The 26,879-nt window shown below is 37.4% G+C and overlaps 1 protein-coding gene across 1 annotated transcript in view; it reads right to left on the bottom strand.

The window, feature by feature from the left end:
- The window catches only part of LOC131078085 (probable serine/threonine-protein phosphatase 2A regulatory subunit B'' subunit TON2), a 245,253-nt gene that overhangs the window by 174,265 nt on the left and 44,109 nt on the right, over positions 1-26,879 (bottom strand). Inside the window, exons 3-8 of the mRNA XM_058015728.2 lie at positions 18,826-18,917; positions 18,559-18,621; positions 18,022-18,120; positions 15,812-15,970; positions 383-454; positions 54-186 (exon numbers count right to left, since the gene is read on the bottom strand). Of these exons, the coding sequence (XP_057871711.1) occupies positions 54-186; positions 383-454; positions 15,812-15,970; positions 18,022-18,120; positions 18,559-18,621; positions 18,826-18,917 (618 nt within the window). The remainder of the gene's footprint in view (positions 1-53; positions 187-382; positions 455-15,811; positions 15,971-18,021; positions 18,121-18,558; positions 18,622-18,825; positions 18,918-26,879) is intronic.

Consider the following 26,879-nt stretch of genomic DNA (forward strand, 5'->3'; position numbering starts at 1 on the left):
TATTTGATTCTCATTACATCCTACTATTCCAGCAAAGGGAAATTTCTCCTAACCTCGTCGGTGAGGATCACAAAAGAAAAAGAATTTATGAGCTGCAATACGGCAATACATATGGAGAAAAGCAGTAGGCATGTCACGGAGCTGTGCCAAATTTGGAATAAGGCCTCTTATGTAAGCTTCCATTTCCTGTACATGGACAACTCTCAGTTATCAAAAACACTAACCTTCAATAGGCATAATCTAACTAGCAAAAAGTCAATACATAGGAAGATATCCATTAATAGACTGTATGTTCTTAAAAAAAAGGTTTTAAGAATCAAACAACAGAATCAACTTATACTATTATTCCACTAATCAAAAGCATAGTGCTACCAGGGCATACATGTGGCTGCAAGAAACCATCTGCATCTTCATCAAGCTCACTCATATCTATTCGTGCTTGGGTCAGAGAAACCTGAATAAACAGAAAACAAGATATATAAGAGTGCTACACATATTCAAAAGAAAGCCAACAAAGTTATGTTATTGTTGACAAAACCTTGATCGAGTCAAAAGAATTTCCATGACATTGTGACTATAAAATCAAAAATAAACAAAGCCAGAACTGAAGCAGAACAATAAGCTTAGAACATTTATCGAGTAAAATGTAATATGCCGCCCTGTTTTGGCTTGAGTTTTTTTTTGTTTGTTTTTGTTTTGTGTTTTGAGAATGTTTGATAGAGAGACGATAGAAGAAGATAGAAGGAGCAGAAATATATTGCAATAGATACAGATTTATAACAGAAAATAACAATGAAATAGCTTGCAAATTTCAATGCTTATAATCAGCTATATTCTGAAAGTACAATGCAGAAATAAACTGAAGATATCCAGATGGACAAATCTGATTACAAACATTTATTTAACATACCCATTTCCTGATAATACAAAATACTGAGCAACAGCCACAATAATCAGCAAATAAGGGTTCCAAAACCCTAGCCGCCTACACCAAACAGCTCTAAAATGAGCAGCCGGAAGTAAGGAGATAAGAAAGGGAGAAATAGCACCACAAATCTCTCTCAAAACCTCCAGAAACTCCAATTGACACCTCCTAGAAACCCTATGCACCTTCAGCAATGTAGGGCCCCCTATGAAGAAGTACAGCCAACAATAATCAGACCAATAAACTCTGCAATCCGTCTCCAGCAGTCCCTGTGAATTAAATCTGCTCACCATATGCTCAGAATACTGAAGAAGATCCAATCAAAACTCCATTAAAGTACAGTGTGATCTCTATATGAAACTACCCAAAAATTCTCCAGATTGGATCTTTCACCAACTTGGAAGATTTTGCCTACAAGGGATTTCATCCTCACAAACCCTAGGAAGAATCAGCTCCTCCAACAATCAAGAACAATATCAAATATCCAAATCCAACAAGAAGAAATGAGCTCCCAAAAGTCCTTTGGCTTATTTTATTTAATATTTTACTCACTTTATGTCCCCAAAATGGCATGCCCCACAAAAAAGCCCCATACATTAAATTTATTCACTTTAACTTTAATATTTGGCACCCATATAGTTTTTTATCAAAAAATATTCAAATAACAATAAAGTTCAATCTTTAATTTAACTTCATAAAATCACTTATATTTAATTTAAAATCATTAGACTATACGAAACATCAAGATAATGATATCCAGAGCTCCCACCAACACATCTAAAAATAGAAATACAGACAGCCAGCTCTATCAGCGCTCAAAACCGACTTACTAAAAATATCAAGTATTGGATAACTCAACCAAAATCAATCCTAGAAAAGGGCATTACACACATCATAACTGTCAGAGCTCAAATAAACATCTGATACTGACATCCCAATAGATAAATTGTCTCCAAAGTTCCCTAACCCTAACCCATTAACCTATGGCAACCTAACTGGATAGATTAACAGTCCACAATACTAAACTGGTTAGGAAGGGGACATTACATAAAACACCGTGAGGTACAAGGAAATTTTGATCCTCAAGTCAAAGGAGAGACCTCAAAGTATGGTTCAAACTATGTCAATGCAGGGGGCTATGCCCACCCCTTTATTTCTCAATGGCAGCACTTGGAAGTAGAGTGTAGTTATATTAAAGACCCAACGCCACCCCTATGTTTCCTAAAAGTTCGGCTTAACTGTTTCCCATAACATTTTTCTCAGTAAGCCATGGGCTAGCAATAAAGTGGAAGAAGTGTTGTATTGAGTTTGACAGCCCAGTTCCAAGTATCATTGGACTAGCTCCCAAGTGGGTGAGGCCTGGGGTAAAGTCCTGGGAAAATTTAGCAGAATAAGTACCACTCAGATATTGCTTCTCTAATACTAAGAATGCTTTTTCCATCAAGATTCTGACTTTCCAGTGCAGTTCCTCTGTGGATTTAAATGGTGGACTAGGCTAATTTTTACCAGGGACACATCCCTGCCCCATAAAAACCCCACATTTCAGAAACAGTGATGTTCCTAGGGTGGCAGGACAGGGTTGAAATGTAGCCCACCATCCCAACAGCAACAGCTGCAATTAAGACCTGCCCCTTTAAAAGAACTTCTATTAATTGCTAAAAAAATTAAAAACCATGAAAAACACTTTCTTTTAACTGAAAAAGAAACATCATTGTTTGAGTTGCAAGCAAACTCTTTAAATTTCCCTAAAAATATTTGTGAGTTCCTAAACCCTGATTACTGAGAACTGCAGGGAATGAGGCATTACTTTGCTGGCTGAACTGGAGCTTCTAACAGAGATTTTCAATGGTGGATCAAAGTTTTGAATTTGAATATCTCAATCTGCAAAAACAAAGCATTAACGTTTTCTTTCTTGGTGCACATAGACAGGTTACGGCTCACAAAAAGAGTAATGGTTGTATCTTGTATAAAATATACAAAAAATAATTTCATCGGCAAAATTGATTGTAAATGAACTATAGAGTGTGCATGAAGTGTTTGTTAACACTGTCATATTCCCATGTAGACAGCAGGCAATGATTAGAAACATAAAACAATACATGTACATAAATATATATATTTTCAATACATAAATTATTTTTACAGCTTAAATACTTTTTATCTTAACTAGTGGGAGTGATGAAAGGACGCGTCCATTCCCAAGCCACCTCCAAAATAGACGCCATGTTTCAAGGGGAATTGCGTGGTTTCAAAGAGGTATAAACCCGCACCCCAAGGAAACACGGGAGAGGAGGTGACAAGGAGAGAAGGGCAAGGAGAAGCATCCAACAGGTAACTTCGTTACTCAATAATAATATTTATTTCAGTTTTCATAATTTATGATGCCTAGACAAGCATGAGGACTGACCTGGGAACGCATCAGTCAGCAGACGATGTGAAAGGGCTAGTCGCTGGTTCTTCCCAACGATGAAGAACCAACGCCAAGTAAGCATCCCTCCCCATTGCCAGCAGGCCGGTACATGTTGGTGTCTATTTTATCATCTACCAAACATTAGATAGGATACCCGAAGGCATTCTATCCTCTCTTGAAAAATCACTACTGATTCCAAGGTCTATATGTGCGAACAAGCGACTTTAGTGGAATAGCTTCTTGAGTAGTGTATGCGTGTATGCTGAAAATCTCAAGGGGGACTTACGTTTAACAACTGTCTATGAACTGCTGGACTTAGATGGATTTAGCTATTTTAGGCTCTTCTTTTTTTTAAAAAAAATTCTGGGATTTAGACTTTAAAAAGAAAAGGAGAAAAGGATAGGGTTAAGCAGGCTAATCTAGTCCTACGAACTCTAGAGACGGTATCAACTGGGTGCTCTTGAGAAACCAAACCTTGCTTCGCCAAACTAGGGACAACTACACAAAGTTGGTGCGATCTATGACGGGTTGTGCTTATGATCCAGATGTTGGGATGCACAGAGGGCGGGCTCAGACTAACTTTGCACGGTAAGATGGAAATCATCCATTTACCAAAAGTATGAGCGGAGATACACCATCAATTGACACTTATCAAATCCTTCATTCAAATTAGCAACAATGAAAGCAAATCTAGATTAATTTTAAGTAAGTGTTGAGGCAATTGAAACCATGCAAATCATTCAAATAATAGAGATTACAAAGCAGTGCACATGCAATATATTATCTGGAAATGACCTTAAGCAACGATACATCAAAAACCTCACACTCTCTAAATGAGAGGAGGCAACCTTATATAGTTTTTCAAAATGAATGAATGGCCGAGATCGAACAATGATCAAGGGCCAAGAATGAAAGTCTTAAACCCTACTTAGGGTTTCCCAAAATACTATCAGCTCAAACAAATGAAAGAGTGACACGTGGCGCAGCTGCTAATTTCACTGAGGTGAGTGGCCACTTTCTTCTTTCACAGATTCGACGTATCTGGACACAATGAGCTTGACCTCCTCCATGGTGACACTTGGCAAACCGCAAATCTGGAAGTAGATGATGTCCACATCATCGGTACATGTGGCAAGGATGCCTTCCCACTCAACTGCTTGGGTAACGAAGTTCTCATCGATGGAGAGGAAGTTTGCAATCTTTGAAAGGTCGCCTTTGTCAATCATCCCTGAATCCTTGAAGAAGCTTGCCTGAATCCTGGCTCTCAGGTTCTCTGCTTGTAAATGCTTCTCCCTTAGGCTTTCCTTCTTCCAGATCTCTGACGCCACACGGAATACCTTGCCCAAGATATCTCTAACACTTGCCTCTGTCTCAAAGCACTTGGTCTCGGATTTCTTCAGAACCTCAATCCAAGTGACCAGAGTATAGTACCATGTGCTGAAGTGGTACCTGTCTCCTATCTATATGATACCTGCATCCACTAAACTTCTCTTTGACATGCCTCAGATAACCTTCAGATGAGGGAGTATTTCATTCTGAATTTCATCCACCTCTTCCCAGTTGGAGGCTAGATCCTGGATACGATCGATCAGTAAAGAGACTGACTCATGTGCCGATACTAAGTTTTCTACCAGTGTGTCAGCACGCACCAAAGCGTCTGAAATCCACTCCTTTGCTTGAGTGTACGAGCCCTTCATATCATCATAGTCTTTCATTGATTCCTGTTGAAGAGGCTGTGGCGGGGTAACTGGAATCTCACGGTTGAGTGGGCTAGTAAGATGGAGAACATACTTCCTCCACTACTGGTTCTCTTCTTCAACCTTCTTCCTCTTTTCCTTTTTGTGAGCTAGACTCGCCTTTAGAACGTTGCAGGAGTCATCGAAATATTGGACCTCTTGGTCCTAGGTGGGCTTACCCAGCTCTATGGTGGTGACCTCATAATCATCCGTAGTGAGATTGTCACTAGTCTTCCCTTCTTTGGGCACCGCTATCTAGACTGTCCTAAATCCTGCACTGTCTCTCTGAATTAGGGAGAACTTCCTGGCGGGTTTGGGTGGTTTAGTTAGAGTGGGTTCATTCACTTTCTCCAGAAATGATGCGGTGACCTCTTTGGAGCGGGCCTTCGGAACCTTGGCCTTTATCCTTTCCCTCAGCCAATCCGGAATGGTTGATTTCTATACAATGTTCCGGTCAAACTCTCATCTGCCTCTCCTAGGTTTGCTGGTATGCCATTCAAGAAGACTGTAGGTGCTTCAGTTTGCTCTCTGTCTGGACTTTGGAAGACCTCTTCCACTACTTCCTTAACTAGTTGAGAAAGCACTCTTACTTCATCATCAATCATGCAGATGTTCATCTCTTGCTCCCCAGTTGCATTTTGATCGGGCGCAATGGAAGCAGCACTTAGGATGGAATGGCCTTCACTGGACTCTCTTCTTTCACCTACAATCCTTTTCCCTATAACCTTTGTGGAGCTTCCAACCAACTCCTTCCTCTTTCGAGATCCAACACTTTCTGGATTTCGAACATCCCCGGCGGAGGTACAAGGATTGATGGACAGAGTATCATCTACTCCCATTAATTTGTAAGTCAAGGTCACACCTTTGGCCTTCAACTGCTTTGTCTTTTCAGCCGCCCACCACCTTGAATACTCAACCACCGACCTCATGAGGTCTGCTAGATCTGATTTCTCTCCCTCTGTCCGATCTATCAAAACTAAGCATTAATTTTTCATCTTTTCAAAGCCCGACTGCTGAAGTTCTAGGCTTTCTTCTACCTGATCGGCAACTCTGAATACCTTTGTTGCTCTTACCACACTCAAAGGGATTCTTGACCAGAATCTCTTCCTGTTCTCGAAGCTATCAGCTGCATTAGCCCAGTAGTATTCTAGATCCAATCTGTGCTCAAACGTTGTTCCTTCAACCTTCTTTATCCTATGGAATGGGTCGAAATTCCTCCTTGCTTTGTATTGATAGAAGGGATACCAGGCCAGCTCCTTCTCAGCAGTCGCAGCAGCTTGTGATGACGGACATGTTTCCAGCCCATTGCCAATTGCAAGTGAAGACGTTCTTGCCTTTTTTTGCTTATCCCTTTGAATCACTATATACTCCTCCAACTGTCTTACAACCTCGAGCAACACCACTCGGTTGGTAGGGTAAGCTCGAAGCTTGTATAGAGGTCCGGAGAATCCTTGAATTCAGAGGTAAGTGAACTTTGGATATTGGATGTACCAATACCCGAACCGACCGATGAAGTCTATAAACTCCTGGGAGAGTCTCTGGTGCAGCCCACCTTGCGGTGTCCGAGTGATGTGCATAAGGAAAGTATAATTCACTCTTTTGAAATGGAATTTCTCTTCCATGTGGAGCTGGGGATAGCAGTCATACACTGGAAACTGGTTCTCCTTGTTCCCTACTTCTCCTCTACAACTGAGACCTTTGTATCTGTAAGTCCTGGCCAAGGAATAAAACAGGTAAGAACTCATGAACAAAGTCCTATTTGTCTCCAGGTTCCTCAGTTGGCTGTCTAGGTTGTCGCTGATCATCCTAGCCCAGTCTATCATTTTTACTCCATTGATTATTTCATTAATGAAATAATACATCCAGGGTTCGAATGGAGCTCCCTGAGGATTTCCCATTATTCTATTGAACAGGACAATAATGTCCCCAATGTCCTCCTTGAAGTATGCTAGAACTAGGCTCTTTCTCTGGAGTTTGGAGGCGCCCTTCCTCGGCTTGTCTAGCCAGGAATGGTTAACTATGGCATCATATTCCTCTAGGTGGTCCTGGTACAGACCGTCAACTTCGTCCTTTGTCAAATACACTGTGTTGTGGTACTCTAGGATCCTTAAGGCCTCTCTGATGGCCTCATCACTGATATTCGCCAGCACTCTTCCATCAGGTGCAACAATGTCCTTATTGATGGGGTTGTAGTGTTTGGCACATTCGACTACTAGTTCGTTGCACTGCATGGTGGGGATGAAACCAGCAGCATGCACAATGCCACTCTTCATCATCTTTCGCGCAATGGTGGTGGGCACAAGGTTGTCCAGACCAAACAATCGCTTCTTGAATTCCCTCAAATTGATGTGTCTGAGGTTGGTGTCGTTGATGTTCTTCCATTTTGAAGTCATCCTCGACTCGGGAGGAGCATCTTTGTCTACTTGAAATTTCATAATGTCTCGGGCCTACAGACAAACAATGAAATTTTAAGTTAGAAAACAATTTGCAAAGTTTCGGAAATAACGGGGCTGGGAAATGGCCAAGTGTTGGAAAATTTCCATTTTATTCCCATACTTAGCCAAAAGAATTGAATTTTCACCTCAAAAACCCTCAATCTTAAGGCTGGTCGTAGTTACCACCAAGTGCCAAAACTTTCCAAAAAATTTCATACTTAGCCAAAAAAAAAAAATGATATTCTTTCTCCAAAATTTTCGAAAAAAAATCATTTATTAAATTCTGGAAAATATTCAGAAAATTCATAATTTTAATTTCACCTCTGACTTGGATAGAAGTAAGGCTCGAATTTTCTCCAGAATATTCAGAAGATTCAGAAAAATTTGGATAATTCTTCCTCGTACTAGTTGCCTTTCTCCGAAAATCTATGAAACTTTTGTCAAAAACAAGTTATCCAACTTCCAGCAATGTCAAAAACTTTCTCTAGATGATCTTCAAACTGAAATGTGCTCTCCTTAGTAACTTCGAATTTCTTGGTGTAATAATGAAGTTGATAATGAAGTATTTGTAGACAAGGTTAAATCTTCAAGTAGAAACCCTTAAAATCTTCCAGCTCATGCTTCTAATTTTAACTTCATGTTTCCCAGTTTTAAGAAGATATCTCAAAAAAAAGCTTTCCATTTTGATTTAAGTTTGAAAATATCTAATAATCCTCCAATATTCTCTTTCAAAAAAAAAAGCTTTCCATTTTTCATTTAATATTTCAATAATCTTCCAATATTCTTTTCAAAAAAAGCTTTCCATTTTTTGATTTAATATTTCAATAATCCTTCCAATATTCTTTTCCAACAAAGCTTTCCATTTTTTATTTAATTTTGAAATCTCTGTGGATTTTTTGTGACATCATGTTGATTTTGCTTGACCTTCCATGTGTGGGTGGACTTTTGGAAGTTTATCTTTGTCTTCTTCAAGTTTTGGCGGACTTTGCCTACCTCTCCAAGGTATGGCGGAGTTTAGAGGTTGCTCCTTTGTGACCTCCCAACCTATGGCGGACTTTGGAGGCTCTCCCACCTTGGGCGGACTTTGGAGGTTGCTCCCACCTTGGGCGGACTTCTAGCACATATCCCCTAGGGCGGAGTTTGGAACACATCCCCTAGGACTTTGATGACTTCACATGGCCTAGGGCGGACTTTGGATGTCGCTCCTTTCCTTGGGCGGACTTTAGGCAAGGTCCCCATCACTTGGCATGCTTGGGTGGACTTTAGGCTATACCCCTATGCACCCCACACATACATGGTGGACTTTGGTGGTGTCTCCCCAAGTACCTCCAAGACAGTGGCGGACTTTGAAGTGTTGGCTTTCATGGCCTCCCATCACTTGGCATGCTTGGGCGAACTTTAGGCTATACCCTTATGCACCCCACACATACATGGTGGACTTTGGTGGTGTCTCCCCAAGTACCTCCAAGACAGTGGCGGACTTTGAAGTGTTGGTCTTCATGGCCTCCCAACCTTGGCGGACTTTGGTAAGATCACCTTGAGCGGACTTCGAGCAAGGCTCCCACCACTTGACATGCTTGGGCGGAGTTTTGATGGTGCTCTCACATGGCCCCCCCCACATACACATGGCGGAGTTTTGACATAGCCCCTCTTCATGGCATCATTCATACAAGGCTCAAGGCGGACTTTAGAGGGTCTTCAACACATGGCGGACTTCTGGAGGGTCTTCAACACATGGCGGACCTGATCGTGGTGGAGTTTGAACCTGCAACAATACTTTAAAATCTTCATTAGCCAGACTTGAAAAATTCTTTAAAATTTCAAAATTTCACAGCTTAATCAAATTTAACCGGATTAACTTGAAATTTGAAATCCATGCCTAGGTGGATCATCTGAAGCAGTAAAAAGCCTAAAATCTAGGGATTAAGCTTTTTTAGGTCAAATCTTGGAATTTTCGAGTTCCAGTCGAAGCTGGTCAGTGGTGCAAGTGTAAACCCTAGGTTCGCATCCCGAAAAAGCAAAAAAGCTTAAAATCTAGGGATTTAGCTCTTTTAGGTCAAAACTTGGAATTTTCGAGTTCCGGTCGAAGTTGGTCAATGGTGCAAGTGTAAACCCTAGGTTCGCAACCCGAAAAAGCAAAAAGCCTAAAATCTAGGGATTTAGCTTTTTTTAGGTCAAAACTTGGATTTTTTGAGTTCCGGTCGAAGTTGGTCAGTGGTGCAAGTGTAAACCCTAGGTTCGCATCCCAAAAAAGCAAAAAAGCAGACATCCCTAAAAACCAGGGAAAACTTTCTAAAAATAGCCATACCGGGGATTGGGCTAAAAATGCCAAAAACGAAACTTCCTAAAAAATAGGAAAAAGCAAAAAAAGCAAACTTTCTAAAAATAGAAAGTTGTCCAAATTCGTCCAAATCAATTGCGATCTTCGTCCTTTGGCCTTTCTAAGCACTCTGGTGGTGTTTGTATTTTGGAATCACATCACTTGCAAAAACTAACTTTCAATCGTCAGGGCCTGAATTGTTCAAAACAGGACAAGGCTTGGTGAAACTGTAGCAAAAGGTCATAGGACACTAACAAAACCCTAGAAAGCAGGAAAAGAGAGGCTCCCCATATGCAATGGGGCGATGTGTGGAAAAAGGTCACAACAGTATGTCCCCAGACCAATCCGCTTAAATGTCGAAATGATAAAGTATGTCTTTGTGCAAGTTGTATTAAATCTGCTTTCATTCCTCATATAACAGTAATGAATATAATTTAACTAGTGGCCCAAATTAACTGCTAAATCGGTTCCATGCCTAAAAATGTCTTGCCAAATGAACTAAGCACATCTGTAATGTACAAAAGGGTAAAATGAACTTAATCTTCACGCCAGATAGGTAACCTGCAATATCAAGTTTACTATGCTGCATTAAAATACACTTTAGTGATAGATAGAAGAATAAAAATAATTCAGTCATTCTCAGACACAACTAATAAGTAAAGAAAAGGAATACTAATGAATGATAGTCATGTTTCTGCAACTAGGCACAAATATAATGAATTAATCCCTACAAATTTATATATAATGGATAAATGTTAACCAAGTAATATAGTCATGAATCTATGTTTTCTGTAGGCATTTATTATCTTCCTGATATCCTTTGTTTGTTAGTACATTCAAGATAATGAGTGCAAGCCAGGGGTATGTTGGACCCATCCTCAAGTGGCCCTATTAGCCCTAAGAGATGGGATGGGTCTGGATGGGTAGCCCAGCCAACCTGGAAAGTCCTCAAAATCTAGAATGGGTCGTGTATGTATTTTGTGCTGCAATAATTATACCACTGATCTAATATTACTGCTGACATATAAAATGAAATATCTAAATGCTGCAGGAAACCATAAATCCTTTTGTGGCCCTAAATCCAACCTTTGGTGGATAGATCAGGCCCTAATTATCAGGAAGGCGAGGCGGGTACAGCAAAGGTTCATTACAAGCACTTACTAAACAATGGCTTTTCCACTTATGTACCAAGTATTTGGTTGTATAGGCCCTTAGTAATTATTTAATAGATTAGAATATTTATTACAGTTGATTTAAAAAATAAAAATATTCATATATTAATAATATTAATTATAATATATATTATACAGTAACTAATACAATTATACAAAATAGTTATATATTATATATATACTATTTGCACCGTCATACCCTATTGTCCGAAAATTGGGTTTCATATCCTCATCCCCAAAACCCATCCCTAAATCTCCCCATATATATATGTGTGTGTGTGTGTGTAGACACATGTGTATATATGTAGATAGGTGTGTATATGTACACATATATGTGTATGTGTACACATATATGTGTGTGTGTACGTATATGTATATGTATATGTCTATGTCTATGTTAACCAGGGACTCCTAGGGGATGTCCCAATAAATTCTGCATATTGACAGTGAATTTTGCCAATGAATTCTAAAAGCAATTTGACTTTGACTCTCAATTTAACACAAATTTGGCATAAGAACTCTGCTAGTTCTTATATGTTAAGGTTCTATAATGTATATGTGCATGCTTTATCCATGTTTTCATATGAATATCTTAAGTTTCCTTATATATTTTATTTTTCCCTATTTTATATAGCCATCCCCTTTGCCGTCCCCAAAATTGGCAAAAAAAATCACCATCCCGAAAACACGTACCTCCATTCCCTATCGTCCTATCCCAGAAACTTGGGGTAACATATATATATATATATATACACACATATAAGTGTACATATATATACACAAATACATATGTATATATATATATACACAAATACATGTGTGTGTATATATATATATATATATATCAGTGTTCCACGGAGTTTCCTGACTAGGGGACAAGGGGACAAGGGGACGCGTTTCGAGGTCGGGGGGACCAAGGGCCTAAATTTGGGGACGGCGAGGGGACGGTGTGGGGATGGCGGTGGAGTGGTGGTGGGGGGGTGGCGCTGATATAATAAATAGAGGTGAATTGAAATCTTCAAGGTAAAATCTGCAATATAACATCTCTATGAGTGCCCCATGAAAGGCCAACTAGTTTTCACGAAGTTAAAGGTTGCAATCAATATGTAACGACATGTAACATATAGCATGTGATCCAACAGTGTCCCCGCCAGAGGTGGCGGAGGTGGCAGAAGTGGTGGTGTTGTGGTGGGACGTTTCCCCCAAGTCCCCAAGTCTCTGAAACGTCCCCCTACAGGAGACGCAAGTTTTTTTGGGGGGGACACATCTCCGTGGAACACTGATATTATATGTATATACATGTATGTATATATATATATGTATGTATGTATATATATACATATATATGTATATATATACACAAATATGTGTATATACATACATATATATACACAAATATGTGTATATACATACGTATGTATATGTATATATATATACATGTATATATACATGTATACATATATATGTATATATATATACATTTATATACAAGTATAGATATATATGTATATATATACATGTATATATATCAGAGTTCCGTGACTCACCATGACTCTGTAAAATTCCTTACTTAAGACTGTCTACGTATAAATGTATTTGCCCAGATTACACAAATGTAGCATTTAATTTAACTAGTTGCACATGTGATTCCAATTTAACTTTTCACCACATTTCTCGATAGCCCTTGCAACCTCATTTATTACTGACAAACATTATGCAATATACAATAGAGTGTTATACGGTGCACCTGTTTAATTTGCAGAAGCATTCGCGTGGCTATTAGTTGTCTGGTAATCTTCAGAACTCAGAGTTTCCTGATCACAAACTCGTGCACGCCTTCGGAGGATTTCTGGTGTAGAATAATCTTCGAATTCTGGATTCCGCAATTGTTACCACCACCATAATGCCCATTCCTATATATGTTGAAGTTGTTCAACGAGATTTCCTTGTGGCTGATGAATTGGCTGTCGAACACTGTCCCGACCCACTTATGCCTTGATCCTCAGCAGTTTGCGGAGCGACTAGTCCTCCTTCACGCCTTCAACTCTACGCCAGACTATAACCATACTGTGATGCGCACCAAATCGCGATTGACACCATATTCATTCCAATATTGCTGTGATTAAATCCCGTCTGCCATTAACACCGTTCTATTACCCGATATCGGGTTATTGTGCATAGTGAATGTGATCGTCGTTTGAGGGTGTAGAAAGTATATTACTACTGCCACATGGGATCTGCAGACCTGTGTGTTACATAACCTTGCAAGAGAACCGCATTCTTGACCTTACGTGGTTACCGGGTATGCGTTTGCAACAATCCTTAGACATTATACGTCTCTGCAATTCTTCTAATGTTCACGCTAATAAATTGCACCTTGTTCTTCATTTGATTCCAATAGGCCAGAATTGGCTGGCGAAAGGAATGGTATAATAACTTTGGTATCCCGTGGATACTCAATCTCTACTTCCAGGTTTTTGTTTATAAAAAAAAATGACCCCCCCTCCTTATGTTCCAGACATTATTTAAACAACAAGGTGGTAGAATTCCCATATGAAAACCAACTCCCACAATATCAAATAATAGTTAAACAAAGCAACTAATATTTAGCTTTTAATTAAGCTTTATTGAAAAAAACAAATAACTATTATTATAATATATTAATCGATATTAGAACTAATATAAAATAAGAAAAATTTAGTTATTCATAATTAATACCAAATAGTATTAATTTGACGGGGACATCATAGACTCGCCAAAACTCGGCGAGTCACAGGCCGAGTGACCCTCGCCGAGTCCTAGGTGGCTCGAACCCGGACTCGGCGAGTCATGGCTAGTTTTGGCAAGGCATGGCGAGTTTTGGCAAGTCATGGCGAGTCATGGCGAGTTTTGGCCGAGTCATGGATTAGACGCCTTTGTAGGAAGGACCCAGGCTCCTCTGAGCCATAGACTTGTAGTTGTTTTACTTTGGATATATGTGTGGAATTGGAACATTTGAATTTTGATGTCATGGATTTCATATTCCATGAGTTTTGTAATATTTTTACATTTGACACTATTTATATATCTATGGTTATTGGTTGCTATTTCCTTCAGCTACAATTTGCATTTATACTAATGTGATCGATGTATACTTGTGTATGTGATCAAATTAACTTCTATTTGATGATGTTATTGTGTATTTAAGGTTTGTTTAATAAAGGGTGCAGGAAACAAGTTTTAAATCCTTAAAAATCGCTAAATTTCTTGGGTTTTTCACTTTGCCGAGTCCTGGCCGATCTGAGTCCCAAGTCGAGTCACCATTGCCGAGTCTGCGCCGAGTCCAAGTCTCGTTTCTATGATATATATATATACATGCTTGTATACATGTATACAAGCATGTATACATATATATATACATACACTATTTGCACCATCATACTCTACTGTCCAAAAAATCCGTTCCATATCCTCATCAGCAAAACCCATCCCTGCATCTCCTCATATCCTCCCATTCTAGAATTCAGTGGAGCACTGTGTTTTAGCCAGTTTACACAACAAACAAAAACTATTTATTGAATATGTGAATCTAAGTCTCAATCACTGAAAACAAAGTGAAAAGGACATCTAGTGCTGAGAGTTAGCCAGATACAGGCTTCTCATCAAATCTTAGATATTCTTATCATAAGACTCAATTGATAAAGAAAAGAAAATTTTTAAAAAGGAACAAAAAATAGATACTTCACACATTTTGTTCAATTTTTCTCTCCTGGCAAATCAAAGCAGAGCAGCTGATTCTCACAGCCAATGAGAAAATTTGTGCTTTATTTCATACCAAACAAAACTTGATTGTGGACTCTGTTTTTTTGTTTGTTGACTCTAACATAAAACAAATACATTTTGCTCCATGTGCAATGGCATTATAGAACTACATATCGATTTTTAGAATAACTCTTAACATGAAATGGACTATATTTAGATGTCTTTGAATTTAAATTCTGCTGGCCTTCTAAAGAACTACCATCAGATCAAAGTTAATTTGTGTACATATCCAGAACCCAAAGGGCCTCAGCCCTGTCCCCATACCCACATCACCTGCTGACTATTTATATTAATGCAATTGTAACCTTATTTATTTACTCATTCATCCTGATTTGAAATGAAAGGACAGTACTCATACTGATACCCCACAACTCTCCAGATGCCTATGAATGAACAAAAAAATGTTTGCATGTTTTCATGGAGTTCCCTGCAAAGCCCATTAAATATTTCATGGACCTTCAAATAAGAACACCATGCTGCAGACTTGGATTCAATTGCACAGAATTTCTATCCTCATAAATAATTCTAGAGACACCTTCCACACTCTAAAACTTGTGAGGTTTAGAGGAAAAGCATCTGAAATTTTACAAGATTCCTAATGAGAACAATGAAGATAAATCCGTCCCTCACACATTTGAAATGAAATAAATACCACAATTTCTCTTATGCAAAGAATAATAAGTTAATAATAGTCATAACTAAACGAAAACTAAAGGACATCCCCATATGATATTTTTGATATATAGGAATCCCTTTCCATTAACTGAAAATGAAAATACAGTCTACTAAAATATCATTATGATGAAAGAACAATCAAATCAAATAATTAACGAGTCAGAAAATAGAAAATAGAAAATAGAAAATACAAGGACATTCCTATCCTATATTACTTGATATATTTAAGCAGATGCAAGTGGTATATGCCTAATTTTTATTGATTTATCTATTTTCATCCAGAATATATATTTTCACTAATACTATTATTAGCCGAGAAGATCATTACAATACATACCGTGCGCATAACATAAAGGTAAAATGGCAAGATAGCTATCCTCCCAGACTCATCCTTCTCAAACTTCATAAAATTTGATGGACAGAAAAAACGCCGACATTTTGGACCAACTTGATCTACACAAACAGATGCTATGTGGCAAAAATCTTCATAGTTCATCTGCATCCAAACAAAAAATGGAAGGATAATATTAGCATTAACTGACACTTTGCTATAAACTATATGTAGCAAAACCATATCACTAGAAACCACACTCCCTGCCAACTTGTATGCAGTAGGAAAAAAATAGTAATCTATCAAGCAATCACACTAAGATAAATTGTTGTACATTCAGACATCATATAAAGCTTCTTAGTTTCATGCAAGCTATTTAAGGCTTAATCATTCTCATAGCCAGAACACAATGAATTAAAACAAGGCCATGTACGTGGTGAATGTGTTTTTATACATAAGACTTATATGCAAGCTATTTAAGGCTTAATCTACTGGATTTGTATACATAAGGCTGATATGCATAAGAGAAAATACACCTGGCACAGTTGAGAGTAGTCAATCATAAGCATCATTGTTAACTCCATTTTGTCAACAAGAGAGGTACAGAAGCATTCTCAATTCTTTCCACTTTATTGTTGAATAAAAATCAACCAATTATTTCTTATTCTAATATAGTCTCTAAAATGTACACACAATGGCATGGCTTCAGAGAAAAAACTCAAAACACTTCTATGAGAATGAATATGTGAGCACTACATCCGTCTATTTCCCAACAATATTTTCAATGTTGAATTGTTGTAGGCTCCTTGGATGAGGAGACGTCTTTAACTGCAATGCATCAATATTTCTCTTCAAATAGTGTCTACTAAATTTGGAAGGTGATCAAGAGAATTAATGATACAGAAGAAAATACACTCTGCTTGCAAAATTCAAAACTACAAACACAAAAAAATAATAGAGACCAAATTTTCAACTAGATTGCAGCAAATTTATTACAAAACTTTGACCTTCCATTGGCCTTTCATGGATGCTACCACTCTCTATCTGCAAAGCCCACATTCAAAACTCTTGGGCTGATTTTATTCTTTGTTTGATTCTATGCAACCCACCTCTTTCTCTACATAGCCACCATTATTCTTTCTTCACTATCTTGGGCCACACTTCTGCATTGTCTTCTTAAGTGACATTTATAATCTGCCTGTCATTTTTAATTCACATATCCTTCCATTCGAAGGATTTTCAGCTTCATGAGTTCACCTAGTCTTTTCCCATTCTATGTGGTTCTCTTGTCATGCAGCTGTTCATTGCACCTTTTCATATTCTACTTATTATCGCAGCCCCTCAACAATGATATCTTTTTCAGTTTTCACAAAAGTTGGAGGATCTTTCTTGGCAGTTAAGACTACAGTTGTGGGTAATGTTAAAGATGTTGGCAGGTAGCAGACTTTGAATCTGCAATCAGTGCATTCCATTAGACGCTATCTCTTTGAGGCATTTTGTCAAACAGTTTTGCGTGCCTGTCCATGCTTACATACATATCCGCCAGGGCAGTTGCAACTAAAACATCAAACTTTATTTCAAAAGTTCTTTTTGTGCACAGGCTGGTAGGACGTTGCCATAGATTGTGTAATTTGGGTTTTACATCTTACCTATGTTTCCACATAGCTTTTATATTCGAGCATCTAAACTTTCGATGTCAGCATATGACCCCAATGATGCCTTCTCTATTTGTCATGAAACGGAACGAAACTTTGCAAAACTGAGTGTAGAGTGACCACACAAAGCAAAATTTGAAAGAAACAAAAGAAATAAATTGTTTTTGGTTGGTGCTGATTCTGCATGCACCCAGGTGCTCCTACACCAATTAAATACCCATGCAACCTCACCTTGCATTCCAAATGTAAAATGCTACTTCACTAGAGAAGCCAGATCTTTCACTACTTGTAATTATTATTAAAATTGAAGGCAATGCAACCTGCTTTGGGATTATTGTGTGAGTGCTGTGAAGAATTAGGTCTATGAAATGAATGTATGACCATTAACAAGCCTGTTAGATATAAAATCCATTGACAAATTCCCAAAAGAAAGAGCACAAAAAACGGATTTAATCACACTTGTATAACACATATGCTCAATTCAAACTTGAATAGTAAAATACCTTCTCATTCTAGCTAGCACAACAGGTCTTACATGAAAAAGAATTAATGCAAACAGACCTTTTCAGCACCAGTTGAATCATCGATGACACAATTTTCTCGCAAGCATACCCACATGGTGTCTAGATCATCTGCATTTAATAGTAAATCTGATTGCTTCTGCAAACAAAACATTAAGGACGTATGTAAATAAAAGTAAAATTATTTTGCATTGTATGATGAAATGAAATATAATATTTCCCAATGTAACTCTGAACTCTCTGAAGTTTTGAACCATTAGAGTATGCATTTAATCCACTCTAGAATAATCCCTAATATGCACAGATATCCATTCAAAACCATTTTGCAATGCACAGATATCCATTCAAAACCATTTTCCAATGCACAGATTCATCTCACGTACACTATTTACTTATAACTTGCACTATCTTTTACAAATAGCATCTTCAAGCCTTCTCAAAATTTTATCAATTATGAGCCTTCATATAAATGTCACCATTTTAGTATCCCTTCATTCTGGCAATACTAATAGAGTTACAAAACTGAACATAAAATACTCACCAGCAACGGTAACTAAAGAACTCAGGATAATAATACCTTTAAAAACTTGAACTTTGCCAATCTTTGAACCCTAGAAGCAATAGATCCCTCAGAAGGCTTCTGCAATTCATAAAAACCAAATGCCATGACCAGGTAGCTTTTACAACATAGTAATAAATATGAAATCAAGTTCAAAGTAATGGGCAACGCATGGATGGGTAGCGAAAATCGGGAGATGCAAAAAAAAACACACAATAAAGTGTCTTCACAAGCATCAAACAACCACTCTTTGATGCATAAGTATCAAACACTTATTATGCTTGCCTTTCTGTAGAAGCTAGGAATTGTCCCAATATTTGCAGTCCTCTGTTGTCGCTCTTTGAAAAGTTCAAGAAGAATCCTTTTTGTTTCCAGTTCTGCCAAAATACAAGCACCATTACCATCCAGGGTTAGAAACTTCGATATAAATCTATCCATACTAAAAATGAATGACTTTGCATTTGCATCTTTAAATTACTCTTTAGAGAAAGTGTAAACCAAAAGAAGAACAAGGGAAGTTCGAAATAGTGGAGAAAACTTCTGTTTGCACTGAAAACATCGTTCTTTTCTTTCTAACTAGGTTCACAATAGCTAGAAATAAACTCCTCTCCTTTTGTGTTATCTTTGGATGAACCCTATCACATGCTAGTCTAGTCCAACATTCAACAATCAAGAGTCATAACCATATATAACAGACTCACCAAAAATCCTGGGGTTATTTCCTTCAAAACTGGTCTAATTCTTTGTAGGAATTTTAAAAGGGTTTGTCAGGCACTTCAATCTTTCTTTCAGAAAGGTGTGAGCATATATCTGCTAATAAGGTCCAAATTCTAATACAAGAGAATGATGAAATGTGATTGACTCATATTTTTAGCTTACAGTAAGGAAGACAAGATATGTACAATGCATATATGCATAATAAGAACACACAACTTACCATCAATCCATGTCAAATACTTGTGAATACAGTCAAACTAGATGTCTTTCAAACAAAATATTGGTTAATGTCATGGGATACTTTTGGCAATGGTGAATTTGATTTTCGAAAATGGATGATAAGTCAATATTTGATAAAAATAGGCCATAATATTTTCCCTAAACTGATACTTAAACACAAACATAGTTGCCATTTTGTCATGTCCCCATCTTTGACCCAAAAAGACAAACAATTAAATAAGTTTAAATTTATTATTAAAGAGAGCAAGCATACAAGAGTCGATCATAGAGCTGAAGCCGATATGGAAGACCCACCATTAGTTCATGAACATGTGCGTGGCACTCAGAATTTAATGATAAACAAATGAAGGATATTATATACCATTGTTGCCTATATCAACAAGGTTGATAATGGAATGGAACATTAATAGCAAACGTCGATAGTAAGTTTGGGAGACAACGACTCATATCCATGACAAGTGAAAAGATATTACAGGTCAACTCCACCTATTACAGCGAACAGATGCTAGTTTGAGAAGAACCTTAAAGATATGTTCGAGTATGTGTGCAGTGATATGAGGAAGAAGTCGAGTAACTCAGTCCATCATCGATACCTGAAGACAAACAGTTTATCAATGTAAAACTAATCATCAGATGACAATAAAAGAATATAAGCCATCTGTATTAGTCAGATGGTTAATCATTACATTCAATTATCATTCAGCATCATTTTCTATCCACACGAGGATCATCGGGTATGCGTTGATATCAATACTGGAATGTAATGATAATAGCGTAATTATCATCGATAGTAAATGGGGAGTGGTTATCAAAGATGTGAACAATCAGATGTATTAATCTAAGGGAGGCTATCTTACTTAAGGATGCCGTAACATAGACAAGTGATAGATGATGACGGAATTGTGGTTGGTACTGTTTAACAATGTCGACTCAGGCAATGAGGCAAACCGACACCTAATCGGAATCATTTGAAGATCAACTAGGACTTAAAAAGAATGACTAAGAAGAATCGGATAACAATGCTTCAAAGAATTGAATATGGTCATTTTCGGTTCAGGCATATACCAATAGCAATGGAAGTTACTATATTCATGATTGGAAGCGATATCCAAGCTAGTGCAAATACCGATAAACAGTTAGTGATAATTATGGACTATCGTATCCATCCCTCTCCTTAGTGCCTTATGATTTGGCACAATATTAATGATAAGCCAAATACAAAACATCGTCATCCAAATGGAACCAGAACTGTTATAAGTTATAACGAGCCACAAGACAATTGTAGCCTTCAAAGTATAATTATCGGGCCTCGTACCTTCGCAATCCCTATGCGTGTCTACCACGTAGAGGAAGAATGACAAAGGTTCGTATTCCAACAGGAGGAAGGCATACGATCTACTAGAACATAATACCCCCGCAGTTACTAAAGATTATGGGCAAACAAGGATTCTTCAACTTGAATCGTTATAATAATGAAGTGTTAAAACACAGCTACAAATATACGCTATTAGTCAAGGCTCAACTAATAATCATTAAGTATGGATAGAACCGATGGTTATAAGGAGATACGATTAGAACCGGTTTGTTATGAATGGACATGTCTCCAAATAATATCACTGATCAAAGATATAAATAAATAACAATTCTGTTCATCAAGGGGAGGACTATTCATCATTATGGATCAGAATAAATAGATGGTAATAGACCTCAATAAAGAGGTGAGTAGATAGTAAGACATCATCAGAAGATAATATATCACCAGGAAGTAATACAAGGATTACAATCTGCTTATAGTAATAGCAAGTCAGACATAGCTGCCAACAAGGAGCAGTACATATCAGGATTCCATGTATAAAAGGGAACATTTAGACATCGTGGTTGGAGTTGCAGACTTAGAGGTCAAGATCTGAGACAGCGACATATCGCCCACAGTAATATTCCATATTGACGTACCTATACCATACTGCATATACACATGGTTGAATGGAAATCTAAAACATTAGCAGATATTTGGCATATCTTCTATTATCCGGTCTAAGCACAAGTGTCGGTTAAGGAAAGGAAGGAATTAGGAATACCATCCGATCTGACATAGAGGGGATGTTTACAATATAAAAACATATATCTCAAATCAGAGAATCTATCAAGATAAGTGCTATTTTTCCAAACTAGCTTTAAAGCTTTAAGTCGAATATTATAATGGAATATATTCAATTTTGATAAAATTGTATTTATTAATGTATTACAACTCTCATATTAAGTTGGAATTATTGTCTCAGGACTAAATTGCAGCGAATCCCAAATGGGGACATTACACATTTTGCAGTATTGATATAGGTTTATTAAACTGAACACTCACCAATTGATATTCATTTTTTATAATATAATATGGACATAAGAAGTCAGTAATTCAGAGTGCGTATGTAATATCCATATTCACTAAAATATGTATTCTAGAAAGGTGAATAATAAAGAAATGCATACTTAGGAGTTAGGGGCATCTTATTGATGCAATAATCTCTCACTTTAATTAGAGCTTCTAGATCACAAGGTCCTATGGCTTTGATCGAAAATTTGGAATGAGAGAGTTAGCCTAGAAGTTCAGAATGGTGTTTGTTCTTAAGGCTATGGTCTTGGTATGCAGAAAATTCTTAACTCTGGGTCTTCAAATTCTGCATTCATGCATACCTTTGGGAAAAGTCCTATTTGTCCTCTTAAGAAGAAAACAAAAAAAACATGGTTATATATATTGTATTTCTCAGGGGTAGAGATGAATTCATCTTATTCTTCTAGAAATGAAACACGGATTCATGGTAAAAATATACATACCAAGCCTCAATTCATACCTCAAGGATGTTGACATCACCAGCACTGACTGTGAAATTGGTTTTGTACAAGTGAGAAAACAGCAATAATGTACTGCACCATTAATGGCCAGTGATGTTAACTATAATTGGTCAATATAGGCCTGATTAGCATGGATGGATCAATGGACCTAGAAGTGACAAACAGAGGAAAAGGGCTTAAATTAATGATTAATAAAGTATAATTTCATGATGTAGGGGTGTTTTAAGTCCAGGCAGCCACATGGCATAAGCTAGGTTAGTTTCAGATGACCAAGGATATGAGTTTCTACAACACTAACCAATAAGTAAAGGGCTACCATAGGCCCAAATGACCCAAGATAGATAGAAGGCTGATAATCCTAGAAATATTCAAAAGCAATTTTTTGAAATATAGAGGAATAATGAAAAGAGCTCCTTGAAAAGAAAAGCTGCAGTCATAATAGCTCTATGAAACTCTAATATGTTGCTTGTCAAAATGCCTAAAAGGATATTAAAAAAAATATAGAAAGATGCTAAGGAGCACATTAAGAAAAGACTATATATCAAGAAGAAGTATGCAAGGGAGGGAAATGAGGATTACAGCAAGACAAAGAATGCTTTACCAAAAGTGGGATACTCTAATTAATTCCTCAATGCTAAGAATTATTGACATCTAGACTTCGAACACATTTTTAGAGCTACACTTGGATTAAATAGTGGCATTAGTAACTATTTCTGATGTTCAGTCATGTTTGTATAACACCTAAAATTAAACATGGCTACCAGCAGTTGAGTTCTCCTTTGTTCCTTGGAACCCATCAAAGCCAACAACCACTATGACTAGCATTTGCACCCAAAGGAGGTGGAATGGTTACGTTGATAAAAAACTATATGTTAGAGAATGTGAGAATACAATTCGACTAGTGCATAGAAGAAAGGAGTGCACAAGTGGGTAAAAAATTACGGTCAATTTTGCAAAAAAATAGGTCACTTGTCAAAATATACATGTATCAAAACATTCCCTTAAAATAAACACAAAACTGAATAAAAATAACACACCAATTCAGTACTAACTCTTCAATCAATAATTAAAATTTGACAAAACCTAAACATATACTTGATCTCCTTGAACAGTTATAATTACAAATTAAGTTTATTTTTTAAAATAAGAAAATCACAATTAATGGTGTATTTAGACAGATTAACTATTAGAAACTATTAGTATTTATACTTTAAAATATAATTAATCCTTAAAAGTCAATAAACAGCCTTTCAATAGAAATTGGAGGTTCTAGTAGCTAGATAGGGTCCTAGCTAATTGTCAATTGATGGAAATTTTCAAAAGAGCATATACATTCCTATTGTCAATTGGAAAACTCTTCACAATATAAAATTTCAAAAGACCATATATATAGCAAAGTGAGACATAATTTATTTTTCTATACCTAATAAAAACTATTTAAATGACAAAGGACGAAGTAATGGGGACCTAAGTTGAAGAAACCGAAGCAAATTCCTTATCTTTCTAAGAATAGTGAAATTTTTGTGGTTGCCATATAAAGCTAGGAAAGTTGACAAAATTAAAGATGATGACTCTATTATTACGAATAGTAGAACTTCCTGTGCTTCGAGATGTTATAGAAACACAGGAAAATTGGTTCAAATTGTAGATAATTCTCATATTTCAAATCTCATATGAATATGCTTCATCTCAATTTTGAAGTTTGCGACTGAATTTTTAAATTTTATTCTAATTTATAAACTTTAAGCATAAAAAATTTTAACAATCAAATATTGTTGTTATATGATATACTATTGTTATATTGTTGTGATGATTAAAGTGCTATTATACTACTGAAATATTGTTATTATACTATTGTCATGATTAAATTTTACTGCTCTTATATGTTGTCATGATCAAATTTACAATTAAACTACTGTTAATTAATATTTGTGTTTGTCCATTAACTTGCAGGACTTTACGTGTGTGTGTGTGCGCGTGTGGGTGTGTGCGTGCGTGCGTGCATGTATGCATGTGTGTGCGTGTGTGTGTATGTGTGTATGTCTGTGTTTGTGTCTGTGTCTGTGTCTGATATTGTCATCTCTCGCCATCCCCAACAAATGGCCTTTAGACTACCATCCTGTTGTGACATATCCACACATCGCCCCATTGCAAATGGGGACCCCTACTTTTTGCTTTCTAGGGTTTGTTTTCTTGGTCTTTTAGGTTCTGAGCTATTAGTCTTTGCATTGAAGGGTCGCCAGGGGGCTCATTAGGATAGCAAGCTCTGCTTGAGTCGAGTGGATCTCCTCAAGAGGTCAAGTCAATTGAGTGATTAGGGGTTATTTAGGTCATTCCTAGGGTGTTTTTGTTTGCTATCCGATCGCACTTCAAGTTACTAAATCAAACCTTGGTTGAATGCATAATGTCCTCCTAGGTCCCATCCCTTACATCAAGGACAGCGAATTCGCCTTAAGAAGTTTGGAATGTCATCCGAATCCTCAAATGTCCTGAAATTTGCCTGTCTGGAATGTCATTCTGATCCTGAAATTTGACTAAGTCTGGAAAATTGACAAATCCTCCAAAAACTATATTTTGCATTATAACTCCTGGAGGTCCGAAACCACTCTCAAACATCCTGACAATATATATGGAATATAACTTAAAGTATAAATGTCACTTATACTTAAATGTTATATTCTATATATGAATACTGACGGAGAGACTAACATGTCAAATTTCGCCCCTGACCCTTCCAAAGGGTCCAGAGCGAAATCCTCCATAAGACATCCTACCTTGCCCAAACCTATGAACCAATCCTTGTCCCAGGCATTATTGAAGGAAAAGCACTTGTTTGGATAAGGAAATGTTGGAGATGAAGTCAAAATTTGAGCCTAAGTATGACTTTCGCTCCTGACCCTTCCAAAGGGTCCAGAGCGAAATTCTTAAAAGACCTTATTTCCTCACCGAAACCTTGAACTAAACACCACTTTGAGAACAAGTTGGCTTGAATATGATAGGATAAAGGAGAATGGGCAAGTCTAAGACAAATTGGATGTGAATTGAGCTTAGAAAGGATGAATTTCGCTCCTGACCCTTCCAAAGGGTCCAAAGCGAAATTCCTTAAAAACACTATTTTCCTCCTTGTTCAAACCAAGAAACTTATCCCTATGGCGTAGTTGAGGGATGATTGATGCATATTTACCTTACAAGGTGGATTGGAGCAAAGGAAATGATGGAATTAAAGCTAAATGGCAAATTTCGTTCCTGACCCTTCCAAAGGGTCCAGAGCGAATTTTTTTCAAGCTCCTGACCCTTCCAAAGGGTCCAAAGCAAAATTCCAAAAAACTACTTTTGCTCCCAATTTTGTATCAAGCCTAGTGTTAATTGAGGAGGATTGAACTTAGAGGCATTCTTAGGCATGCATTTGAGTAAGTGGTGGTCACAAAATGTGAAGAATTTGTCCTAAAATGCAAATTTCGCTCTTGACCCTTCCAAAGGGTCCAGAGTGAAATTTCCTTGAACCTCTATTTCCTCCTTGTTCAAGCCAAGATCTTGATTTCTAAGGCATGGTTGGGAAAGAATTGATATGTACTTGCCTTTGAAAAGTGATTTGAGACAAAGAAATTGTGAAAATTGAGCTAAAATGATAAATTCGCTCCTGACCCTTCCAAAGGGTCCAGAGCGAAATTCCTAGGAGGTCTAATGTTTTGACTAGGTCTTTGAGCAGAACCCATTCTTAAACAATTTTGAAGGCAAATGATTTGATCTTGGTCTAATTGAGCAACTTTGTCCGATTTCGCTCCTGACCCTTCCAAAGGGTCCAAAGCGAATTTCACTATAGGGTCTGTCCCTGGAAAGGATCTTGAGCGAATTTCATTCTAATGCCCTCTTGTTGATGATTTAAGGTGAGAAATATCATGTTAGAATGAATATATCATGTATACTTAATCATCCTTTGATTGTTTTGCGGATTAATAAAATCAAGATGGAAGAGGATCAGGCCAGGACAAGACAGACCTATTCAAGTTCCATCATCATCAAGGACACCTCAAAAGCATGGACGAGGACTCAAGGTGCTTCTAAAATGTTGGAAGACTTCAAGTGTTCAAACAGTAAAACTAACCATCCTCAAAGATCTTCATCCTACCACATGGAGAAACCACAAGATATCAGACGAAGGATCTTATAACACTTCAAGACAAAGAGAGCTACTAAAGAAGGTGACTTGACGATGACTTCCTATCACCATAATGCAAAATCAAGAAGGAGGCTTCATCAAACACATGGGAGTAAAGGGGGTACATCATCCATCAAGTACACCAAGGACAAAAGAAGACTAACCAAGGCAAAAACACCAGACAAGGTGGCATCCCAGTCACTATTCCTCCAGTCAGATAGGTCCACCTCAACATGTCCAGATTCAATGTACCTGACTCACCAATTATGGCACAAACTTCGAGGCACCTACCCTTGTTTCCTATTGGTTCTCAAATATTGAATGTAATTTTCTCATTGGCTAAAGGAGTTTGTTATAACAAACCCTAATTAGGGTT

Source organism: Cryptomeria japonica, chromosome 9 (assembly GCF_030272615.1).
Source record: "Cryptomeria japonica chromosome 9, Sugi_1.0, whole genome shotgun sequence".
In the NCBI taxonomy this organism is placed as follows: Eukaryota; Viridiplantae; Streptophyta; class Pinopsida; order Cupressales; family Cupressaceae; genus Cryptomeria; species Cryptomeria japonica.